The following is a 23,775-nucleotide window of genomic DNA, read 5'->3' as shown; positions in this document are numbered from 1 at the left end:
GCCAAGTATAAAAGTTAAACACAACTAGGTTTGAGCACTCCTAATGACGCATTCAAATAACAGAAACACCCTTGAATATCATGCAGTGCAACAACAACAACAACATAGAAACTTAATCCTCCAGAAAGTATGACTCACCGACAATTAAATAAAAGGTTTCACTCAACCCAATCTAAATTAAAATCACTTGAGCAGTGCCCGTTTGCAGGGGTTAAATTGGGATTTGTTATGTGGGGGTGGGGCTCTGTGGTTTCAACAGGAAGATTTTTGGAAAAACAAGCTCTATTTTTATGCTTTTTAATGTACTTAAGCATCTTATTTACAATCAAAGTACATCTTAATCATTGAAAAATGTACCACAAAAACTGTTGTTTACTTTCCAGATTAATTTTGATTTGTGATGTTAAAAATATTAGTAGTTGTTAGTACTTTGTATAGTATAGAGTAGAAACAAAATACTTCACAACTTTACTGACTACAGTTGGAAAAACATTTACTCAAGTGCTGTACTTAAGTAGTATACATTTTATAGTACTTGAGTGTTTCTATTTTATGCTACTTTATACTTCTACTCCACAACATCTCGGAGGTAAATATTGTATTTTTGCTCTTACATTTATTTAGTAACTTTAGATACTTTGCATATTCAGATTAATAAATGATGATGTATTATTATAGATTAAACTACCCAGCAGTATGTAAAGTAAAATGATCTTTACCAGATGCAAAATATAAGTGATGAACACATTAATGCATCAATAATTATAATCCAATAATATGATATATATTATTCTGAAATGTACCATTCTGCATAATGAGTACTTACATTTTTGTTACTTTAAGTATATGTTGATGCCAATACTTTTGTACTTTCACTTTATTTTGAATGCAGCACTTTTACTTTAACAGAGTATTTTACACTGTACTATTAATATGTTTACTTAAAGGTCCAGTGTGCACGTTCTGGTGGTATCGAGTGGTGAGGAGAGGAGATTGCAACCAACTGAAGCCTCTCCTGTGTGATATAAATGTGTAGACATAAACGGCTCATTCTAAGGTAACGAAAACACAACGATTCTTATTATCAGGTGATTATACACTTGAGAAAACATACTTATTGATATTATATTCCATTTCTGTCAATAGATCCCCTTATTGTTACACATTGGTCCTTTAAGTAGAAATCTGAGTACTTCTTCCACCACTGTATGCTAACATTAGTTAAATTAAATATTAAAAGGGTTTCCTTTCACTCACACAATTTTTAGATACAGTTCATGCAATTTAGTCCTAGAGCGTACATTGTTTACCACTCCATCATTTGCTTCCGTCTGTCTGTCTTTCTCTCTCCAAAGTGCGCTATAGCATTTTACTATAGTTGGGTGATTTGCCGTAATGTGGGACACCTAAGCTCCAGTGGGTGTAGATCTTCCTCAAACAAATAAAAGTCAATACATTTTTTGGTTAACACAAGCTGTGCTGTCATCAAAATCACATAACATTTCAAATGTCCAATCATAGATTGCTTTCTTTACATAACACATATGATAATATAGGCTATGTATAGAGTGCTAGAGGAATGAGTCCTAAAACACGGATATGAGTTCGCATTTTAGCACTTCCGGTTTCCTCGTCTGGAAGTTGATGTTTTTTTTAAATGGGTTTTTAGTTAGATGCCTGAAATAAGGTCTGTGTTTAACGCAAGCTTAAGAGATTTTAATATTTTGTTCTACGATATAAAATACGTCAGTAAATATCCCACTCGTGAATTTTGAAGCCTTCATGTGTCTTAAACAAGCCGGTTGTTAACAAGTGGCTAAATGGGACTGCTAAACGCCATCACGCCGACTCGTCCGCCATTACAGCCTCGTTGTGTATACTCGCATTCAGGCGACCGTAGCTTTTTATTTCTGGCAATCATAAAAGTGGTTTTCATTTGTGAAGATTATCTTGCTGAACAAAACATGTAAATAATACCCATGGGCGATGCCAACTTTCTGGTTGGCCTACAAAAATAAGTCATCCCTGGAGCACTCTATTGTCTTTGTAATTTGCCTAAATGCTTCATAACTATTATAGTCTATTGTTTGATTATCCATAGATAATAATAGTAATAATAATAATAATAATAATAATAATAATAATAATGATAGATCCATGAAACATAAATAAAATGAGTTGTTTATCGTTTTAGTTTGTAAAATAAAATAAAACGGCACCTACCTACAATCATGTAGTGTGACCAGATCCCAACACACCAAATGTGGGACAAAGAGTATGTTTGTGTGGGACAATGTGGGACACGTTACTAAGGCTGAGATGTAGTCTATATTTTTATATAATGTTTATCTAACTTAAATAATAAACATTTCTATTCTGCCCCTTATCTTGTAACATCTCTATGCTTTGCCCGAATGCATCCATAAATCTCTTTTTGATCCGCACATTTCTTGTGAGATTCACATGAACTGTGTCGTATTCCCCATGTGTGACATTGAAAAATAACTGCCAAATTTCACAAAAAACTCTGAGAATCGCCTTCCACCGGTTTATAAATACTTATAAGTAGTTTCCTATTCTTTGTTGTAGCTGCTCTTCCTTTTCTTTGTGGTAGTTTCCATCATATTCTGCCTAAATCTGCATAGCTTGTGACTTTGTGGTGAATCGCAATTTTCTCCGTTGGGCGTAGGGTAGCAAAGACGGTGAAAGGTCAACCTGCACTTGACCTGCGTGTGCACAGCTTGACACAGTTTGACAACCCTGTGATGACAGCCTTCCCTGCTTTCTTCACAAGCATTGGATAAAAGCCAGATTTAAAAAATAAAAAAAAAGCATCTGTCCTGCAGTGGTTTGACTTTTGAAAAGTAGAACCAATGAAAATGTGGGACATCGTCTCAATACGTGGGACGTGGGACAAGGGATAAAAATGCTGTGCAGTCCCTCATAAAGTAAGTAAGTAAGTAAGTAAAGCTTTATTTATATGGCACCTTTTGAAAAACACTGTTACAAAGTGATTCACATTCAAGAAGATACAAACAACGAATAAAAACAAAAACAGACAAACACACATGTGGATGAGACCTATAGAAAGGCTTGCCTATAGAGATGGGGTTTTAGAAGCCGCTTAAAACAGTCCAGAGATTCAGCAGCTCTAATAGATTGGGGAGGTGATTCCAGAGAGTTGGGGCTAAGACAGAAAAGGCCCGATCACCTTTTGTTTTTCAGTTTGAGCAGGGGATGGATAAAAGGCCGAGATTAGAGGTTCGAAGTGTTCGACAGGTCGAATATGGAACAAGGAGATCAGCAATGTAACTGGGGGGCGAGGTCATGCAGTGCCTTAAATGTAATTAGCAAGATCTTAAAGTTGATTCTGAATTTTACAGGGAGCCAATGAAGGGATGCCAGAACAGGGGTGATGTGAGACCGACAGCTAGTTCTGGTTAATAACCTGGCTGCTGCAACAAGTGGGTCACCTGGTCACCCTACAATCATAAGACAAATGTATCTCATTATACAGTACTACATAGGTTAACATCTTACCCTTCTTACTCTTTTGGAAAAACACAAAAAGATTGACTTTGTTTTTTTTTTTCTCCACATCCTCTGTCAGTTCTCCTCTACTCGTTTTGTTGTTGCAGCTTCTGGACTGAACCAGCAGGTGGCAGTGATGCTCCTGATACTCTGTTTGTCAACCGCCGTTAAAAAACCCCACAAAGAAGAAGAAGCAGCAGCTGCAGCAGCAGCACGGATGTTATTATAGACTAAATCATCTGCGCTTGTCATCTTCGCTTTGAGCCCCCTCACACCATGTCAGCCCGCGGCTTCATCCTGCTGGTCCTCACGGTGTCTCTGAGTCCCGGTAAGATCAACATTTACCGGAAAACAACCTGAATGTCCGCATCACTGTCACCTGACTAGTCGCCATTAATTAATGCTGCTGTCAAAGATCAGGCTGGTGTTGTTGTGGGATTTATGACAAGAACTTGCACTCAAAAAAAAAAAAGGATGTGCATCAGATCTATTCTGAGCAGGGCTGAAATATTTCATTTGTTTTTGTACCTTTTAAAATGGATGTTCTTTCTCTTTCTCTGCCAATCCCTGTCTGTGTCATCTCTTTCTGTTATTAAAGGAGACTCCAGGCTCATTATAGACCCTCTGTCGCTCATCACACAGTCATCTCTGGTAAGCATGACTTTGATCACCGTTTTGTCAGATGTTTCAAAGACCAATATACCAATACTGTATTCATTTAAAAAAAGAAAAACACACACACACACACACAGACCTTCTGTCTTTTTGCACATGTGTGTGTGTTTAAAATACTGTTTTTGCCACACAGGCTACAGTCACTGGGCTTCAGCAACAAACATTTCTGCACTTTAACTCTTAAAAAAGTCCACTTAATGAGCCATCAATCAGCACAGGAAAGGAAAACACAGACAACTCCTGCCATGTCATACTAGCTTGTGGTGAAGGAGGGTAAATAATGCTCCAAACTAATGCAACATTTTGGTGAGGAAAAGCTGGCGTGGCCATTTTCAAAGGGGTCCCTTGACTTCTGACCTCAAGATATGTGAATGAAAATGGGTTCTATGGGTACCCACGAGTCTCCCCTTTACAGACATGCCCACTTTATGATAATCACATGCAGTTTGGGGCAAGTCATAGTCAAGTCAGCACACTGACACACTGACAGCTGTTGTTGCCTGTTGGGCTGCAGTTTGTCATGTTATGATTTGAGCATATTTTTTATGTTAAATGCAGTACCTGTGAGGGTTTCTGGACAATATTTGTCATTGTTTTGTGTTGTTAATAGATTTCTAATAATACATATATACATACATTTGCATTAAGCAATCATATTTGCGACCCCTAACGGGATAAGCGGTTGCAGATGGATGGACAATCATATTTGCCAACTCCCATGTTAAGAGTTAATTAAATACTTGACCCTTTAAGGTACATTTTGAACAGATTAAAAAATTTGATTAATTTGCAATTAATCATGGACACTCATGCGATTAATCCCGATTAAATATTCTAATCGATTGCAACCCTAGTAATTATCGTAACACTTACCATCTTGCATTAAGTATAGTCATATTCTGAAAAAGACCTCAATGTTGCGCAATCGGCTGGTGTCAATCTTGAATCTTGAATAAAATGTTGCTGATATGAATGTCTTCAAGCCCAAATAAATAATCTCACTGTTTCTCCCTATCAGACATTGGATATGTGTTCAGAGTGCAGCCAGGTCATCCAGCTGTCCGCCAACATGATTTCCAGCAGAGATACCAAGGTGAGGATGTTGGTGGCTCGCTCACTGTACAGTTTCACTTCACTTTCAATTCACTTTATGCTACTGACCACATGTGTCGGGTTTGTGGAATCCGGCAGACACCTCGCAGCTGGGATACCTTTAATGTCTTTAAAAGTTAAACCTTAAAATGGACATTTAAAATTGAGTTAGTTATCCGTTGTAAGCACAGATTCAATGAGAGAAGAGTAGACACCTAGTATTCTTTCCACAACATAGACAATGCAGTAACTACTGTGCTTTTGCAGGAGACTGTATATGAAGCGTTGCATGCTCTGTGCCAACGCCTCCCAGGAGAACGGGCATCAGAGTGCGATTCACAGGTGAAGATGTATTTGCCCAAAGTCCTACAGCAGACACCTGGTCATCTGGTGAGTTTATTTAGGCTTCTTTATAAACACGTACTAACACTTTGGCCGTCAATGATCACCTTTTAATGCAAGGTAATGTGTTTATGTAGAAACCAGGAGAGACCTGTATGGTTTTCGGACTCTGTGCCGTCCACACGGAGGAGGAACCGCTGAAACTTCCCCACCATGCCACCAATAAAGACCAATCCAGCTCTGCACTCAACTCAGCCGCCAGCGCCCACGTTAGTGTGAGAAAGCAGAACTGGATAAAATGGAAGTTGAAATGAAACTTTCTTTTTATTTTCATTCTATAAATGACTTATCATATCCTCTTTCTAGGGGGAGTTCAACCCAGCTTGCACCCTGTGTTTGTATATTATCAAGAAACTGGAGACTCTGTTGCCCCAAAATATGACTGAGGTGACTCTTTTTTTCATATCACTTTGTATTACATATCCCTTGCCATACATCACATCATGTCTTCTCTCTGTTGCCCTGCAGGATGCTTTGACGAAGCTCATGGAAGAGATCTGTGATCTCATACCACATAGCTACAAGGACGAGTGTGATGATTTTGTCGAAAAATACGGCGTGCAGATTGTCGAATTCCTTTTATCGTCTGCTGCACCTCACACAATATGTACTCTTTTGCATGTCTGTTTGTTCAAAGAGCAACCTCGCCCAGGTCAGTCACACGTTTATGATGTATACATTTGAGCATTGTTTGCTTATCGGTTTGACCTGAAACTGGACACCTCCACCATCAAGTTTAACGCTCCGCTGATTCCCCAGAGTTGTTCCTCCCCTCGGATTGTGAGTCGTGCCGCACGCTGGCTGTGCTGAGCCGACTTCACCTGGGCGTCAACTCCACCGAAACTCAGACTTCCTCTTTCCTCCAGTCTGTGTGCGTCCATCACCCCAATGCCATCCCCAAGGTCTGACCCTCGGCTCCCGCTAACACTAAATATCCCTCAATACGCCCAACTAACAAAAATCATTCACAAATCACAACAACTAAAGAATTTATGTCCTTAAATTTTAGATTTTCATGAAGTGATTTAATCCATTTTTAATCAGATAGACTAAGAAAAGAAAATCTTTGTCACTTTGCATTAAAGTAAGCAACTCTCTTGCTCTTTTCAGTGCGAGGCTTTCACCAGAATCTACGGCTCCCGACTGCAGAAGGTTTTGGGAAACCAGATGGACCTTCCACATGCATGTGAAGTAAGAATGAACTCTTTTACAATGACTGGTCTCACTGGAGGGACAGAGAGGATACTTTTATATTAACAAGTCTTCACACAGTATTGCAGATCCACAAGAGGATTTGTCCGCAGGAAATGGTGGAGCAGTCATGCTGCGAGTGGGTCTACACGCCTTCACCGGGGCTGAAATTAGTGCACTGACCAATCTCTGAACCCATCGGCTATCGGTCTGACGACGGATAAGCCTCTTGGCGCAAGGGGCTATGTTTCTGGGGTTCTACAGCGGATATCCAGGCCAAGAATTCCTTTTCTGTGCACAGCTCATTGTTTACAGTCCGATAAGCAACTTGAGACGAGAGACTGGGGACGGAGTTGAGAGACTAAGTGTACAACTGGATTATTTCACAAGTAGCCAGTTTACAAGCTAATTTAAATCCAATACAAATCTAAATCATCGTCAGACGATAGCCGGTGGGTTCCCAGAATTGTTTTCGTCCAATGCGTTCCGAATCTCTGGCTTTCCACACGGACTGTTTACCTGCATTCAACCAAATCCTGCTCAAACATGATTGGTCAATACCACTCGGACTACAAACGGAAACAAATTACGCCTACAGATTCGACATGTGAATACAGAATCTGTTTATAGAGATTGGCATGAATTTTACCATCATTTGCAGTCACAGTGTAGCCACTTGAACACATATTCTTTGGTTAATTTTCTCGTGATCTTTTGCCCCATCTTTCCCGCAGAGAGCTGATCTGTGCGTTGCCTCGAAGAAGTTGGAGCCGCTGGGAAAGAATCGTTGCACTTGGGGACCGACCTACTGGTGCAGAGACATTCAAACTGCTCAGCTGTGTGGTGTAAGTTAAATAAAGAACATTACAGTGTACAACATGCATTATGTTTTTCAATGAAACCGTCTTTTGGCATCTGCAGCAACGGTGACCCGAATTATCACACATCCTGAGAAGGATATTTCATTTTAGCCGACTGATTCAGGATTGTTTTCTATGTTTAGTTCCATGATGAATAAGTAATGCTATATTTATAGTAATCAGGCGATCCAACTACCAGGGTCTGCATGGAGAGTCAAGATACTCTCTCTGCAGCGAGCATGATTGGCATGAGGTTTTTGACGGTTTTGCCAAAATTTACATAATTATGTCAATCGAGAAATGTTGAAAAATGTGAAATTGGTTGAAAGGACACAATTTAAGCACACATGGGTCTCTTCTCCCCTACGCTGATCTGCAGACTACTTGAAAAAATGTGATTTTGTGATTAATTCAATTTGTGTTTCACATCCTATTTCTGTTTTTATCTGCAGAACCAGGCCTTCTGTAAGAAGTACATGTGGAAGCACTGAACCAAACTGCTGGCCTGTGTGCACAAAAATAACTACTTTCTTTTTACAAATGTATTGCACTGATCAACTCTTTCAAATTTGATAAATGTATTGCACTGAGCAACTTTTTTTTTTTGCTTTTTGGGGAACTTATCCACCTCATATGCTATTTCAGGCAATGGGCCATAAATATTCATTGGTTTGCACTAAGTGTCACAAGACTGAGGCTGGTATTCAGTCTGAAACATCAGTTTCTGCAGTAACAGTTTTGTGAACGGTATATTCTATAGATTGCTATATATGTATGTCATTATGAATGTGGAAACTGCAAAAAACGTTCATTACATAGGATGAGCTCTCTGTATGTATTAAAGACTATATGGACGGCTGACTAATCAACATAGCTGATGCTTCTGTTATCTTGTTGCTGTTCTATGATCCATGCTGCAAATAACCACATACATATGACTCGTAAGACAAAATGAAAATCAAAAGCTTTGGCATTAAAATTCAACATACAGAAAGAGACACGTGTCCTGGAGTTTGTTTATTTGGAAACTTCCATATAGTAAAAACACAGTGAAAAAAACATGGGAGTCATTTACATTTATTTGCTATTTTGTGGCTATGAAGAAAAAGTCCTGATGCTCCTTTGCCACATATTTCTATATTCCGTTGTTATTTTTTTAATCACTTAAATACCCAGTTCATTTCCAAAATGGTGACGGAACTTCTGGCCATTCACTCTGAGGGAAATGCTTGCTCGCTTACACCCCCGTGTGGTTGTTTGTGTCATCGTCACTCTCTTGTCTCTTCCAGATCTAAGAGAGAAAAAAAAAAAACTCTTTGTTATGTTCAAAGACTAAGACTTAATGATTTAAAACTGCAATCTGGTATGAAAAAAAGATTTCAACCGATAGTGAACCTCCTCTAATACTCTGTCCTATTAATCTGTATCATTAACTTTTACAATTTCACCAAGAAATTACAAGGATTCAGTCCTCCAATAAATACATTTATTAGCAAAAATCAGCACTGAAACACTAGATTACTTAAATTCTCTTCAGCAGCTCCTCATGGTCTGGTTCTTCATTTGATAGTAATATAGTCACTGTATATTTACATTACTCTTTTATATGAATATCTTTACATAAAGGCCATCACACAACAGTTAAATTCATCTATGCAAGGCACAAAAATTATTTAAAGCTTTTATATAATGTTTTTATGCATCTATGATTGGAAAGGATGCATGTTGAAAAGAGTAATACTGTTCTATTTCTTTCTTTTTATATGTATCGCTACTATTACTCCCAAGCAAGTTCAGAAGCTGCAACTGTCTGTTGTACTGTAGCATAGCCTTTAAAAAATGGAAAGATATACGAGTGTGATATGAGTGCCATCAGATGAAAGGTGATGCATTTTTTATGTCACTTCATGTTGCACAGAAACGAATGGATCCAAGCCTGTGCAATATTTACATTTTCCAACATGCACAGAATGAGTGGGAGCTTGGACTTGCCTGGATGTAGGCCTCCGACAGCGTAATCATCTGGGGGAGAATGTCCGTCACCTGTAGGTCCTGCATCTCATACCACTTCCCAGTTCCCTGATTAAACACAAGTAGAGATTATTTGAATATATAATAATACTGGCCTGGTCAAAACATAACATGATGCATTTTTAGGTTGTTTGTACCAACGCCACCAGAAATCATTTCAGAAATATCTGGCTGCAACCTACATGATGCAGAACGTGTATTCTGTACGCTCCCTCAGTGGGTTTCCCATCATGCACTACGTTGGCAACGAGGTCGTACGTTGTGTGCTTCTCTGTAACTTGAGCTTCTTCTGTCAAGTACTCACGAAGGTCTACATTCCTGTTGAAGCAAATACAAAGAGACAACATGAACAAGTGCATATTCATACGCAGGACAAATTACACACAACCTTGGCATCACTTCTCACAACAGTTACATTATACAACTAGAATGGCACTCGGAGAGCGCAGACCTTCGCCCCCCTCTCAGTTCAGCTTGCGCCATCGTCCACATGTATTTTTGTTTATGTTGAGATCAGCTTTACGTAACAGAGTATCGTAAAACCCTTCATTCTAACTGGACAGAAACAAAATAAAACTCCCCTAAACCGGCGTCGTTAGTCTTTCCAATAATCACCAAGTGTGCTTTGGTCGAACTCAACTGTAATTTCACAGTAAGTTCCCTCCCACCCCCAGCTCTCTCTCTGTCTCTCTCTCTGAAGGAAGAAGGTGGGGTCACGCATCATCAGCTACACTGCGCATGCGTTATACCCAGAGGTGTTAATGTTCTGGCTGATCGTAATGCTTAAAACATTCCTGAATCCGGACCATGATCCGGATCGCCACCAAAATCTAATGGATTGTTCATTGTGCCACAACCCACCCCTCCAAAAATTTCATTCAAATCCATAGCGGACTTTTGGAGTAATCTGCCAAACGGACAAACCAACAGCGGTGAAAATATAACCTCCTTCCTAGGCCTTCGGCCTTGGCGGAGTTAATAATAATAATAACAACAACAATCATTCTTTACAATTATCAACATGCATTTCATGGTTCTGTCAGGCGCTTCACAGATCAATGCTACATATTTTGTGTTACAGTATAGGAACTGCACTTACGTGATGGGGAAGTTGACAATTGTGGGGTTCTTTTCCACAAAGAAGTTGTTCTTGGTGAATCTTTTGATGCAAAAGACGAGGTACGGAGGCAGTTTGGTCAGCTGGAACCTTTTGAGAAAATTCTCTTTGTAGGTTTTGTACTCCTGAATGTAAATGAGACGGGAAAGCATGCACGGGTGCTCAATTAAAACTGTTGTTGTCATTTGCTGGTAGTTGTCAGAAGTTAGTATTTCTTTTAAAGAAGATAGTAACTGTGGTCACCATCTTTTACAGCACACGTTTGAAAGTCTGCCTTTTGAAGAAAAACTTCATTCATTCTTCATTGAACACAACCAGTTGCGGGATAATGTTATAAACCAAACCACTGGTAAAAAAACAAACTGATTTAACGTGGCATGGTTCTCCAGGAAAATATGCTAACTTGTCAAGAAGCTTCTTTTGCTTCCTGTATCTGTTGTTCGGAGGGGATGGTACCTTGTCAAGAACAGACTTTCAAGATCTCAAAGATCTTACCATACATGAAAGCAGCCGGGCAATGTAGTAAAATTGGGGTTGCTCGGCAGAGGAAACATAGCTACCCAAACTGACAGCGCACAGAAACGGGGAATCAATCAGTAGAACAGCAAATTGAGGAGAACAGGCATGTGCCCAGTCATATTATCACCTCTGTTAAACTGTGTGGGAAATGTGAAATAATGCATTATGTAAAATTGTGTTATTTTTCTGGGTTTACATTTGTCCAAAGTAGTTGTTGCCCCACCATTTTTTCCATCTAAAAAAAGCCGCTGGGTGTGAATATTTAAAAATATAATCATCCCGTTTTGGGCTAAAAAAATCTTCATCAACACCAAAGCTTTTCTGTTGAGATTACAGCATTGCAACATTGATTTAAGTCTTTTTTCCTCACTTTTATCTTGTTTTGCACGTTATATTTAAGACAAGCAGTACCTTCTCTGTGTTGCCATTGAACTTGCCCAGGATGTTGAAGAGAGGAACCTGCGGGATAATGAGCTGCTCCTTCTCATCCTTGTACAGTGGAGCTGTTGGGAGGTCGAGGGTTAGAAACAGGAAGGTGGACTCTGACATCTGCTCCTGGTACTCATCTGTCACGAGCAATGCCTCTTTCTCCTCCGGTGTCTGAAAAATAGAAAAAAAAGAAGATTTGGATTCTGTTAAAGGACTAGTAAAATCGTGTCTTCACAGGGATTCAACTGAAATAGTGACACAGTAAATCATTCATCGTCTGTTAGCAAAGTTAGATTTAAAGGCATCTGGAAATAGAGAATATTCTTTCTGCCCTTTGCACATCTTCAGTCACTTTAGACTATTTCTAGTCCTCCTCGTGTTGCATTTCATAACCAAGTATTTAACATTAGCCGTGTTTCCATTCATTGTCAAACAAAATTTTCAGCAAACTTTTGAAATTTCACAATTTTTTTGAAACTGTGAATTAGGCGCATTTTCAGGAACTGGTTTGGAGCGAATAAATTCGGCTACAACGTAATTTGGTTAGAAGTTGTCACTATAGGCTACGCATGGCTGTAAACCGCCAGTAAAAAGAGTAGAAGAAGTAGAGGTCGTGAACCCGTGTTGCACCGAAATCTGTAACCACCGAATTCTGTGACCGCAGAGGAGCTAGTAACATGAGGTCACCATTTCTGACGGCTGAAAATGTGGCCCCACTCACTGTACCCATCTTTTGAAAAAGTTTTAAGTAACATATGTTAAATAATGTGCCAAAAATCAGCTTAGACTTAACCTTCATTTTGACAGGAAAATCAATTCAGAAGGAAAAGGAGCCTTACTGAATCCATCATTATCTACAAAACCGGCCAGATAATTAAAAAAATATTTATGAATAAACCTCAGTTATTCTATTATTAAAATCATTTATATTCCAGATGTCAATTAATGAATTCATAACACAAGCAGGGAACTCACTAAATCTGGGTGTGGAAGTTTCTTGGAGAAGATCCGCATGGAGCCTTGAAATGCTTTTGTAATGCTTGCTATGGGAGCAGAAAGACAAATGAGGACAGAGGTTAATTCACATTTTTCTAACAAACAATAATATATGAAACATTTGACATGCTAAAATTAAATTAAATCAACCTTAGAGAAACAAGAAAATTTAATATTCACATTTGATATAAAACTGTATCTGTGTTCTTTGTCTCTTGACACATTTACCATTAACTTAACAAATACCTGTGTGAATATCACATTAAGGACTTAATTTGCATATATTATGACCTAACAATTTGGGATCAAACTCCTTTCATTCTCCTCCTACTCACATGTTTTTTTCTTGGTGCCTCCAAGGGCACCATGCAGAGCATTCAAGAACCACGTCATGAAGTCCACAGCATCTCCTGCAGAAGAGGAAACAATCAATCAGCATCACAACCCAGTCTCCATAGAGCATCATGTGTTAAAGCCTATTTGAGATCTGCAGTACGTAGCATAGTACAGTTTCTAGCAACCAAATCATTACCTTGCTTGGTAATTTGGAAGTTCTTCTTGCTGCACAGCACAACAGCCTGCAGCATCTCATGTGGTGACACATGAGCCTTGAAGTTTCTCGGATTCCAAAGTTTGCGCATCAGCTCACCAAACCTCTGCACCAAGAGGAACATGATGTCCCCCGGCGGCCTGCGGATTCCAATGTAGTTTTCCTCCTCCAGGAAGTAGTTTCGCAACGGTGGAACATTGGAAAAAGCCTAAGTAGAAGGGGCACACGTGAAATGGCTGGGATTGTTTAAAACCTTCATGACCAAGTCCAGAGAAGGTCCACTGTAGCAGTTATTCATACCTGTAAAACCACATTGGCGTAGTCGTTGGCTTTGATGTTGTTGAGCCCTACGATGCCTGGTAGGTAGGTTGTGCCATCGTAGGCTCGGTACAGTTTACCCTGCTTGTCCAACCCGCCAATGTGCTGCTTGGTGAAAGTTGGTTTCAGCACATACTGTAGAAAAAGTGAGAAAGTGTCAACATATTACTAACACAAAAGTAGAGTTTGTACAGTACAGTACTTTTGATGCAGCACCTCAATTTTGACAATGTGAAACTGAGTATGACCCTTGGTAGTTTCAAACAATATCTAACTTATGCTGTCAGAGCATGATGCTGTCTCAGACAAAGAACATTAACATTGTATGACTTGACTGTGGTGCAATCTTTAAAACCAAGATCAGATGACATTTAAGATTCTGATACTGTACATCTCAACAACCCCTAAATATAATGCATACCATAACACAATATCAATATTATAGTGATTATTTACCTGTCAGCTCTACCCAAAACAACATTTAGTGTGCTTTTTGTAAAAGGAGGGTGCTGAACATGAAAATGAATTAAACATTTGCTATCAAAAGTATACTTAATGACATGCCATCGGCCTGTAACACCATGACTTAACTTACCGTGATATCTTCTAGTGAAGAGTCAATGATCTCGTAGTTGTCTGGCAGACAGTAAAACTTGAGTGTGTGCAGATTCAGGAACACATGATGGGTAAACTGCACACTGTGAGTGTAAGCATGGGACTTCAGTCCTCTACCTACAAGAGGAAAGCATGTGTAAATCAGTCCAAGCACACAACAAGGTGTTTGATCCCTGGGTTAAATGTCAGCTCATTCACCTACCTTGAAAGTATTTCCCACATATAAGGCAGGCGTAGACATTGATGTGGGAGAGAGAGATGGAGCAGAGTTTCTCGAAGTCAAAGTCCAGCACACTCCTGGTGGATAAACAGACAATCAGCTGTAGAGCTATAGAGGAGGAGGACAGGGCTAACTTGCATTTAGCACTAACATTACCTGTGCATATTCAACTTGCCTGTTTATGGTGTCAAGGTAAGGACAGTGGCGGCTTCTTCTGTCTTCTAGTGCACGTCCTCGGCCTATTTTGGCTGCTACTGCAACATGAAGTGAAACAAAACGATCAGAGTGTGTTAACTTACATAGACAGCCTTCTATCACCTGAAGAATATAGCAAGAATTAGAGGACTGATGTCTCAGCAGGATTTGGAAAAACTAGTCCATGCAATTATCTTCAGCCGACTTGACTACTGTAACAGTGTCTTTACTGGTCTTCCTAAAAAAATGGATCAGACAGCTGCAGTTGACTCAGAACCTGCTGCTGCTAGAGTCCTCACTAAGACCAAGAAAGTGGATCATATCAGTCCAGTTCTGAGGTCTCTACACTGGCTCCCTGTCTCTCAGAGAATTGATTTCAAAATACTCCTGCTGGTTTACAAAGCACTAAATGGTTTAGGGCCAAAATACATTTCTGATCTTCTGCTATGTTATGAACCATCCAGACCTCTCAGGTCATCTGGATCAGGTCTGCTTAGTGTCCCCAGAGTCACAACTAATCATGCAGAAGTTCAGTTTTTATGCACCAAATATCTGCAACAAGCTCCCAGAAACCTGCAGGACCAACTCCAACACTGAGTTCTTTTAAATTAAAGCTTAAAACTTTCCTGTTTGCTGCTGCTGCCTTTTATTAAACCAGATAATGATCTTATACTGCACTAGAGCTTGTGTTATACTCTATTTTAGCTTCTATCCTAGCTTTCATTTTTATTTTCTAATCTTTAATGTTTTTATAACTGTTTTAATTATGTCTTAATGTTGTTGATTGTTTATGTAGAGCACTTTGAATTGCCCTGTTGATGAAACGTGCTCTACACATAAAGCTGCCTTGCCTTGAATCAGTTGAATGTCAGCTAGCTAAACATGCTAGCTGACCTAGCATTGACTGTTAGGTTGATATTTTTACTTTGAGTGAATTTGAAGGTCGGTACATTAGTTTAACTCAGTTAAAATGACACTGTAGTCCTACTTGTTGACCTGCCTGTGTGTAACTGGACTGAACCAAGCATAACAATCTAACAAACTTTCACCTAGCCTCTAGTAGCATCAGTTAGCATCAGTTAGCTTCATGCTAAACGTAGCATAAACGTAAACAAACGTTACCTCTACCTTCGCTGTCCTCCTCGTCCTCCACTTCAGCCTCTCTCTCTCGCTTCAGAGAAACCATCATAGCAGTTATCTTTGTGAGCTTAATGTCAAAACAACCGAGAAGACAGAACTTTATGTGGAAGAGATGAATGAAGCACCGTGCGCCTCCAGACTCACGGTGGTCGGACGCAGGTTGGACGTTGCGCTACTCCAACATAGTAGACTAAAAACTAACCCGGAGTTTGTGTCTGCTCATTTGTCACAAGCATCGTTTGTTGTATGTTGACACAGATGACCTCAGGTGAAGCAGAGAAATAGAGATGGAGAAATACTTAGCAAAGTATTGGAACGGAATAAAAATGTGCTTCTACTGGATGAAGATGTAAAGAGGCAAATATGTGAAATTAAAACACATTTGACATTTCTTATCAGTGCTTTTATTTATTTGTTTTAAATTCTCAACTACAACAGGACAAGCCTGCGGAATTTCATTGTACCTGAGTATAATGACAATAAAGATCATTCTGATGATCAAATATGTGAAATTAAAACACACATTTGACATTTTTCCCCAGCTAGGTCACAGTCTTTTCCTTCATCAGTCATACATATTTACCAAAGACAACAAATTATTACAAATTATTACAAACAAAGATGTTTTTGACCTCTGTAAATTTGTACCTTTTTAAATTTGTAAATGCTTAAATTTGAATTTAAGTTAAATAGTTTTATCTTTTTGCTGCTATTACTGTTTTTATCACTGCTTTTATTTATTTGTTTTAATTCTCAACTACAACGAGACAAGCCTGCGACATTTCATTGTACCTGAGTATAATGACAATAAAGATCATTCTGATTCTGACAAAAAGACACTGTTGCTTCCACATGAAGTTATAGACTACAGCTGCCTGACATGATTTCACATTCACTACACATACTGTTATACTGACAGTCAACCGAACCAGAGATGATTACAGACCACTTCAGATCAGCCCATCTGATTTAAATTCACACACAGATACCTATGTAATAACTTGCTGATTTTGTGAAAGCATAACCTGGTATATTTAATTATGATATATTGTGGGTTGTATTGCATGTGCATATTGTATATTATAAATTGTAAATTACAAATAATAATTTGCGCATATAAGAAAAGATAACAAATAGTCAATATGATGAAAAGTTATATTATAAGTAATGCATTGGTATTGTGATTAAGTTGATTTATAAGTAATGAATTGGTATTCTGGATTGATAACAAATTTATATTTTGATAAGGATAATTATATCAGTAATTCATGTATATTTCTGTATGACACAGATTAAAGGTAATAATTATAGTTAGAATAATTATAAATAATAATAATTATAGTTAGACAAATTTAGGAAAATTTAATTAGAGTATATGTATGGCTCAATAAGGAAGCTGGTTAATAATTAATAATTGACTTATGGAGAAGGTGTGGGATTAAATAAGTTTATTCTTCTTCTCACTCCTTTTCGAATATGTAAATCAAAGCATCAAGTGTTGACAATTTATTTTTATTATGCTTTTCATTGTATGTGAATACTACTTCTTTCTGACTATCCACTTATTCTTTATTTTTTATTTTATTTAATTTTTTGTATTCTACATGTTCGAAATAAATTTTGAAATGAAATGAAATGTATCATTAAAATATTAGTTAGTGTATGCAAGAAGAAACTGTAAGAGATCTAAAGTGATTTAATTAATTTTTTGGTAATTACATTGCCTGTTTAATCACCAGAAAACAATAATTAATTTACATATGTGTGTGTAATCTGTTTATTTAGATGTTTTTAGTAAATGTAAATATAGATATATTGATAATTTATTTTTAATATGCTTTTCATTGTATGTATTTACTACTTGTTTCTGACTGTCCACTTGTTGGTATGATCATTCTTTTTCTTTCTTTATTTCTTTTATTTTTTTGTATTCTACATGTTCGAAATAAATTTTGAAATGAAATTTGTGTAAAATTCTCTGCTGGGTGTGTTTAAAGAAATGTAATCGTTAAAAGAAACTGTATTTTCTATTATTATAAATGTGTAAACTCCGGGAGCGTTATATTTGGACAACAACTTACCCAAACATTAGCTGGTAGCATGTAGCTCTTTGTCAGTGTGTCCAGACTTTGTTGACATCATTAACTCACAAATACTGTCACCGTGTTGGCACTGTTTGTTGAAATGGATATTTTAGGAGACGATGAGCTGAAATACAAACGTAGCGGCCGCTTGGACATGAGCCACGGCTTCCTGCACCACATCCGGAGGAACCAGATTGCTAGGTGATCTCCTCTAACACCATGCTAACAGCTAGCATGCTAGCTAGTATCACAATATCTAGAGATGCGACCTCACATGTTTGATAAGAGTTGATCTGATGGGGAAGGGAGCTGCAGTAGTAGGGCAGTTAATGACTTATACAGCTGCGTTTACTTCTCAATATGTGTATTGTACATAAATAAAGGTCGCACAGGCCCAATGGCCAAAGTTAGCCTGGAGGTAAAACAACAACCTGCTTATTGCTATAACAACAACAACAATCTGTGTTGCCTACTGTTATCAGTCTCTTCTGCTCTATATTCACTGTTATCAGTCTCCTCTGCACTATACTCACTGTTATCAGTCTCCTCTGCTCTATATTCACTGTTATCAGTCTCCTCTGCTCTATATTCACTGTTATCAGTATCTTCTGCACTATATTCACTGTTATCAGTCTCTTCTGCTCTATACTCACTGTTATCAGTCTCTTCTGCACTATACTCACTGTTATCAGTCTCTTCTGCTCTATATTCACTGTTATCAGTCTCTTCTGCTCTATATTCACTGTTATCAGTCTCCTCTGCACTATACTCACTGTTATCAGTCTCTTCTGCACTATACTCACTGTTATCAGTCTCTTCTGCACTATACTCACTGTTATCAGTCTCCTCTGCTCTATATTCACTGTTATCAGTATCTTCTGCACTATACTCACTGTTATCAGTCTCTTCTGCTCTATACTCACTGTTATCAGTCTCTTCTGCACTATATTCACTGTTATCAGTCTCCTCTGCACTATACTCACTGTTATCAGTCTCTTCTGCACTATATTCACTGTTATCAGTATCTTCTGCACTATACTCACTGTTATCAGTCTCTTCTGCACTATACTCACTGTTATCAGTCTCTTCTGCTCTATATTCACTGTTATCAGTCTCTTCTGCTCTATATTCACTGTTATCAGTCTCTTCTGCTCTATATTCACTGTTATCAGTCTCTTCTGCACTATATTCACTGTTATCAGTCTCTTCTGCTCTATATTCACTGTTATCAGTCTCTTCTGCACTATATTCACTGTTATCAGTCTCTTCTGCACTATACTCACTGTTATCAGTCTCCTCTGCTCTATATTCACTGTTATCAGTCTCCTCTGCTCTATACTCACTGTTATCAGTCTCCTCTGCTCTATATTCACTGTTATCAGTCTCTTCTGCTCTATATTCACTGTTATCAGTCTCTTCTGCTCTATATTCACTGTTATCAGTCTCTTCTGCACTATATTCACTGTTATCAGTCTCTTCTGCTCTATATTCACTGTTATCAGTCTCTTCTGCTCTATATTCACTGTTATCAGTCTCTTCTGCACTATATTCACTGTTATCAGTCTCTTCTGCACTATATTCACTGTTATCAGTCTCCTCTGCTCTATATTCACTGTTATCAGTCTCTTCTGCTCTATATTCACTGTTATCAGTCTCTTCTGCACTATATTCACTGTTATCAGTCTCTTCTGCTCTATATTCACTGTTATCAGTCTCTTCTGCACTATATTCACTGTTATCAGTCTCCTCTGCTCTATATTCACTGTTATCAGTCTCTTCTGCACTATATTCACTGTTATCAGTCTCTTCTGCTCTATATTCACTGTTATCAGTCTCTTCTGCACTATATTCACTGTTATCAGTCTCTTCTGCACTATACTCACTGTTATCAGTCTCTTCTGCACTATACTCACTGTTATCAGTCTCTTCTGCACTATACTCACTGTTATCAGTCTCCTCTGCTCTATATTCACTGTTATCAGTATCTTCTGCACTATACTCACTGTTATCAGTCTCTTCTGCTCTATATTCACTGTTATCAGTCTCTTCTGCTCTATATTCACTGTTATCAGTCTCTTCTGCACTATATTCACTGTTATCAGTCTCTTCTGCTCTATATTCACTGTTATCAGTCTCCTCTGCTCTATATTCACTGTTATCAGTCTCTTCTGCACTATATTCACTGTTATCAGTCTCTTCTGCACTATATTCACTGTTATCAGTCTCCTCTGCTCTATATTCACTGTTATCAGTCTCTTCTGCTCTATATTCACTGTTATCAGTCTCTTCTGCACTATATTCACTGTTATCAGTCTCTTCTGCTCTATATTCACTGTTATCAGTCTCTTCTGCACTATATTCACTGTTATCAGTCTCCTCTGCTCTATATTCACTGTTATCAGTCTCTTCTGCACTATATTCACTGTTATCAGTCTCTTCTGCTCTATATTCACTGTTATCAGTCTCTTCTGCACTATATTCACTGTTATCAGTCTCTTCTGCACTATACTCACTGTTATCAGTCTCTTCTGCACTATATTCACTGTTATCAGTCTCTTCTGCACTATACTCACTGTTATCAGTCTCTTCTGCTCTATATTCACTGTTATCAGTCTCCTCTGCTCTATATTCACTGTTATCAGTCTCTTCTGCACTATATTCACTGTTATCAGTCTCTTCTGCACTATATTCACTGTTATCAGTCTCCTCTGCTCTATATTCACTGTTATCAGTCTCTTCTGCTCTATATTCACTGTTATCAGTCTCTTCTGCACTATATTCACTGTTATCAGTCTCTTCTGCTCTATATTCACTGTTATCAGTCTCTTCTGCACTATATTCACTGTTATCAGTCTCTTCTGCTCTATATTCACTGTTATCAGTCTCCTCTGCTCTATATTCACTGTTATCAGTCTCTTCTGCACTATATTCACTGTTATCAGTCTCTTCTGCTCTATATTCACTGTTATCAGTCTCTTCTGCACTATATTCACTGTTATCAGTCTCTTCTGCACTATACTCACTGTTATCAGTCTCTTCTGCACTATATTCACTGTTATCAGTCTCTTCTGCACTATACTCACTGTTATCAGTCTCTTCTGCACTATTCTCACTTTTAACAGTCTCTTCTGCACTATATTCACTTTTAACAGTCTCTTCTGCACTATACTCATTTTTAACAGTCTCTTCTGCACTATATTCACTTTTAACAGTTTTCTTCATCTTGTATTTTTATATCTTGTATATTTTTTTGTACTTTGTACTTTGCACTACTAACTTATTTACTGCCTTTTTACTAACATGTTTTGCACTGTGGAACTGTGATGCTGGAAACTTGAATTTCCAAAACGTTACTATCTATCTATCTATCTATCTATCTATCTATCTATCTATCTATCTATCTATCTATCAGATGTGAGTTAGTGTTAACTATCAAAAAACAGGTTGTTCTTCAGACAGTACCTCCATGAGATACATTGATGGATAAATAAAAAGTACAAAGCACATTTTTACCTCATATTCTGGTGTTAAACACTGATATTTCTTTCTAAACTGGGAGCATTGTAACAACAGAGAAATAATTGACCAAACACAAGTTTACGAACTTTTTTTCCCCAGTTTATATTTGTTATCTCTACTGGTTGATGATTGTGTCCCATTTTTGGGTCAGCTTATGTAATGTATGACCTAAAGACTGAATGAAACATTTGCCTTTGTTGCTAACCATTGACACACAGCATAGCTATGTGGAGACCAGAATGCATTTGTTTCTGAAAGGTATTCCACTAAAGCAAATACATGACTATACTTTTTTGATTGTTGAAAAAGAAAAGAGTTGGAGTGAAGAAAGTTGCACACAGCCTTGGACTTATTAATATAGTTTGTAGAATAGTTTTTTGTTTGTTTTAGGGAGACATGATTGCAACTTATAATCCGTGTGCAAACTACAGTAAAACAAGAACATTACCTTATTTCTGTTGTTTAACTAACTAGGTTAGAAGATCATAGATATGCTGCATTGCATGTTTTTGAAACGCATATGGTATATATTACATTTTCAAGCAATAACAAAATGTTAATTTAATGTCTCTTCAAGAGATGACTATGATAGAGAGGTGAAGCAAGCCAAAGAGGTGAAGCAAGCCAAAGAGCTTCAGCGGCGGAGGAACACCACGACCCCTAGACGACCCCGTCGACCTGATATCCAAGTGTACCATCCTCGACGCAGACGTAAGTTTGATGCACTTTGCTGTTATGCTTTTGCCAACAGTAAATCCAATAAAGAGACTGTATTTGTGTGCTCATTTTCCAGATGGATCAGAGCCAGGGGCCGGTGCTGAAGCTGAAGAGTCTAATGAGAGTGGGTCAAGCACAGAGACGGAGTGCCATGGTACTGAACTCTTCTGGCTCGACTATCAGGCGGACTCGGGTACCATTACCTCATTCCTTGTGCACAAGGTTAATGCAGATCTTTTTCACTGATATTTCTGTCTCTGATCTATTTTACTTTGCTTTGGTCTTAATACCCTCCTGCTCTCTCTTCTCTTTCTAAAGGAGGATAAGCCTGAGGTGGTGGTGGAACGTGTCACAGAGAAGAACATCCTGGATTCAGCCATGAGGGCAGCTCTACAGGCTCGAATTCGAAAGGAAATTGACAAAAGACGAGACAAACGCTGAATGTAGATTATGAGGACAGATTGGCTACAGGCAAAGAGGAGCAATACTTTCTTTGCAGTTCTGCACTCCTTCAAAGCATTAATGCTGTTGACCGTGTTGGGGGCGTAATGAAGACTCTGGGATCATGTACAGTGACAGTCTGCAGAGATCCAACTCCGTGACCCACAATCAATCCGTCTTCTGTCTTTAAAGGAGAAAGAACAGCACTTATCAAAGACAGTGTGGTCGGGAGTTTACTGTCAGGTTCATGTTTACTACATTTTACTCACCTTGGATTGTTACCTCATACCCTCATTCATAACTTCAAGGACACTTTGTACACCTTCAAGTTGACTGGACCTATAAAACGATGTTGCTTTGTAACCGTTAAATTCAGAAAGGAGAAGGTACTCTTTGACAGAGAGCCTTCCTCCTCTGCGGAACATGTCCTGTGTTTCTTGTGTTTACAAAGATCTAGTTTTTATAAACAAGATTGTTTTTTGGGGTAAAATGCTGTGAACGGAACATCAGTCTATCAGCAAGTCTATGTTTAGAAATGTGAGAATGTAGTTTTGTTTCTTTTTAAGCGTTTAGTGGACGTAGCCATGATAATGTGTTTGTGTGGCAACTGTTTCATTGTTTTCAGTATTCTAATTTATTTTGGATTTTTGAAATACTTTTATTTTTGATACTGTAATTTTTTGAGTACACAACTCTTTACGTATAAAAAAAATGACATATATATATAAAAGCCATTTATTACTGTCCAAATGTGTCTGTGCACTTATGGAATTGAACAGCCATAAAATGTGAATGTTTTTTAGTGTCTTGATATGTTGTAAAAACACTCATCTCATTTGATCATTTCTATCTAGGGTTGCACAATTAATCCAAATTTTATCAAAATCGCAATATGGCTTACTGCAATTTTCAAATCGCAGGAGGCGCAATATTTTTTAAAGGCAAAGTGTGTGTCAAAATACCATTTTAGATTAAATATTATGGTGCTGCAGAGATGTCCTGGCCTATACAGCATATTCTACAGACTTAAGAAAACATCTCTGTTTGGTACAGATCCCCGCAAACATCACACTATAATTATTTTAATATGTTTTTCAATGAAAATGAGGATAATGATGTAAAAATGATCATTC

General features: G+C 38.1%; 3 protein-coding genes across 8 annotated transcripts; 2 read left to right on the top strand and 1 right to left on the bottom strand.

The window, feature by feature from the left end:
- Positions 1-3,383: 3,383 nt before the first annotated feature.
- Positions 3,384-8,747, top strand: sftpbb (surfactant protein Bb). Of its 2 annotated transcripts, none has more exons than XM_037777747.1 (12): positions 3,384-3,501; positions 3,611-3,859; positions 4,130-4,182; positions 5,225-5,299; positions 5,566-5,688; positions 5,778-5,909; positions 6,007-6,087; positions 6,169-6,352; positions 6,460-6,602; positions 6,811-6,891; positions 7,626-7,736; positions 8,204-8,747. In XM_037777747.1, exons 2-12 carry the CDS (start codon positions 3,808-3,810, stop codon positions 8,240-8,242), a joined length of 1,074 nt encoding a protein of 357 aa, XP_037633675.1. In that variant the 5' UTR covers positions 3,384-3,501; positions 3,611-3,807; the 3' UTR covers positions 8,243-8,747. The 2 variants fall into 2 exon arrangements, with proteins under 2 accessions (XP_037633675.1, XP_037633674.1); XM_037777746.1 differs by having other exon boundaries at positions 5,778-5,915.
- An 8-nt stretch (positions 8,748-8,755) lies between these two features.
- usp39 (ubiquitin specific peptidase 39) lies at positions 8,756-16,103 on the bottom strand. 5 transcript variants are annotated; one of them, XM_037777732.1, is made up of 14 exons: positions 15,864-16,103; positions 14,722-14,800; positions 14,529-14,623; positions 14,307-14,443; positions 13,694-13,846; positions 13,376-13,601; positions 13,179-13,253; positions 12,823-12,890; positions 11,830-12,018; positions 10,882-11,024; positions 9,965-10,100; positions 9,744-9,830; positions 8,972-9,042; positions 8,756-8,940 (listed from the first exon to the last, which is right to left on the bottom strand). In XM_037777732.1, the coding sequence occupies exons 1-13, from the start codon at positions 15,928-15,930 to the stop codon at positions 8,989-8,991; spliced, it is 1,509 nt and encodes a 502-aa protein (XP_037633660.1). In that variant the 5' UTR covers positions 15,931-16,103; the 3' UTR covers positions 8,756-8,940; positions 8,972-8,988. The 5 variants fall into 5 exon arrangements, with proteins under 5 accessions (XP_037633660.1, XP_037633661.1, XP_037633663.1 ...); XM_037777733.1 differs by having other exon boundaries at positions 8,756-9,042; positions 14,722-14,797; positions 15,864-16,102; XM_037777735.1 differs by having other exon boundaries at positions 8,756-9,042; positions 14,722-14,797; positions 15,870-16,102.
- A 1,860-nt stretch (positions 16,104-17,963) lies between these two features.
- Positions 17,964-23,440, top strand: c8h2orf68 (chromosome 8 C2orf68 homolog). Its single transcript, XM_037777772.1, has 4 exons — positions 17,964-18,166; positions 22,062-22,195; positions 22,278-22,423; positions 22,520-23,440. Exons 1-4 carry the CDS (start codon positions 18,066-18,068, stop codon positions 22,640-22,642), a joined length of 504 nt encoding a protein of 167 aa, XP_037633700.1. The 5' UTR covers positions 17,964-18,065; the 3' UTR covers positions 22,643-23,440.
- The last annotated feature ends 335 nt before the right edge of the window (positions 23,441-23,775 follow it).

Source organism: Sebastes umbrosus, chromosome 8 (genome assembly GCF_015220745.1).
Source record: "Sebastes umbrosus isolate fSebUmb1 chromosome 8, fSebUmb1.pri, whole genome shotgun sequence".
Taxonomy (NCBI): Eukaryota; Metazoa; Chordata; class Actinopteri; order Perciformes; family Sebastidae; genus Sebastes; species Sebastes umbrosus.
This window is presented reverse-complemented; position numbering and strand designations above follow the sequence as displayed.

Excerpts from the sequence above, each read along its gene's own strand:
- usp39 (XM_037777732.1), bottom strand. The coding sequence starts at position 15,930 with ATGATGGTTTCTCTGAAGCGAGAGAGAGAGGCTGAAGTGGAGGACGAG. Across the intron at positions 12,891-13,178 it reads AGGCACCAAGAAAAAAACAT|CAAGCATTACAAAAGCATTT; the intron begins GTGAGTAGGAGG and ends CTGCTCCCATAG. Across the intron at positions 9,043-9,743 it reads TGTCGGAGGCCTACATCCAG|ATCTGGAAGAGACAAGAGAG; the intron begins GCAAGTCCAAGC and ends TTTCTCTCTTAG.
- c8h2orf68 (XM_037777772.1), top strand. The coding sequence starts at position 18,066 with ATGGATATTTTAGGAGACGATGAGCTGAAATACAAACGTAGCGGCCGC. Across the intron at positions 18,167-22,061 it reads CGGAGGAACCAGATTGCTAG|AGATGACTATGATAGAGAGG; the intron begins GTGATCTCCTCT and ends TGTCTCTTCAAG. Across the intron at positions 22,196-22,277 it reads GTACCATCCTCGACGCAGAC|ATGGATCAGAGCCAGGGGCC; the intron begins GTAAGTTTGATG and ends CTCATTTTCCAG.
- sftpbb (XM_037777746.1), top strand. The coding sequence starts at position 3,808 with ATGTCAGCCCGCGGCTTCATCCTGCTGGTCCTCACGGTGTCTCTGAGT. Across the intron at positions 5,300-5,565 it reads TTTCCAGCAGAGATACCAAG|GAGACTGTATATGAAGCGTT; the intron begins GTGAGGATGTTG and ends GTGCTTTTGCAG. Across the intron at positions 5,916-6,006 it reads CCGCCAGCGCCCACGTTAGT|GGGGAGTTCAACCCAGCTTG; the intron begins GTGAGAAAGCAG and ends TCCTCTTTCTAG.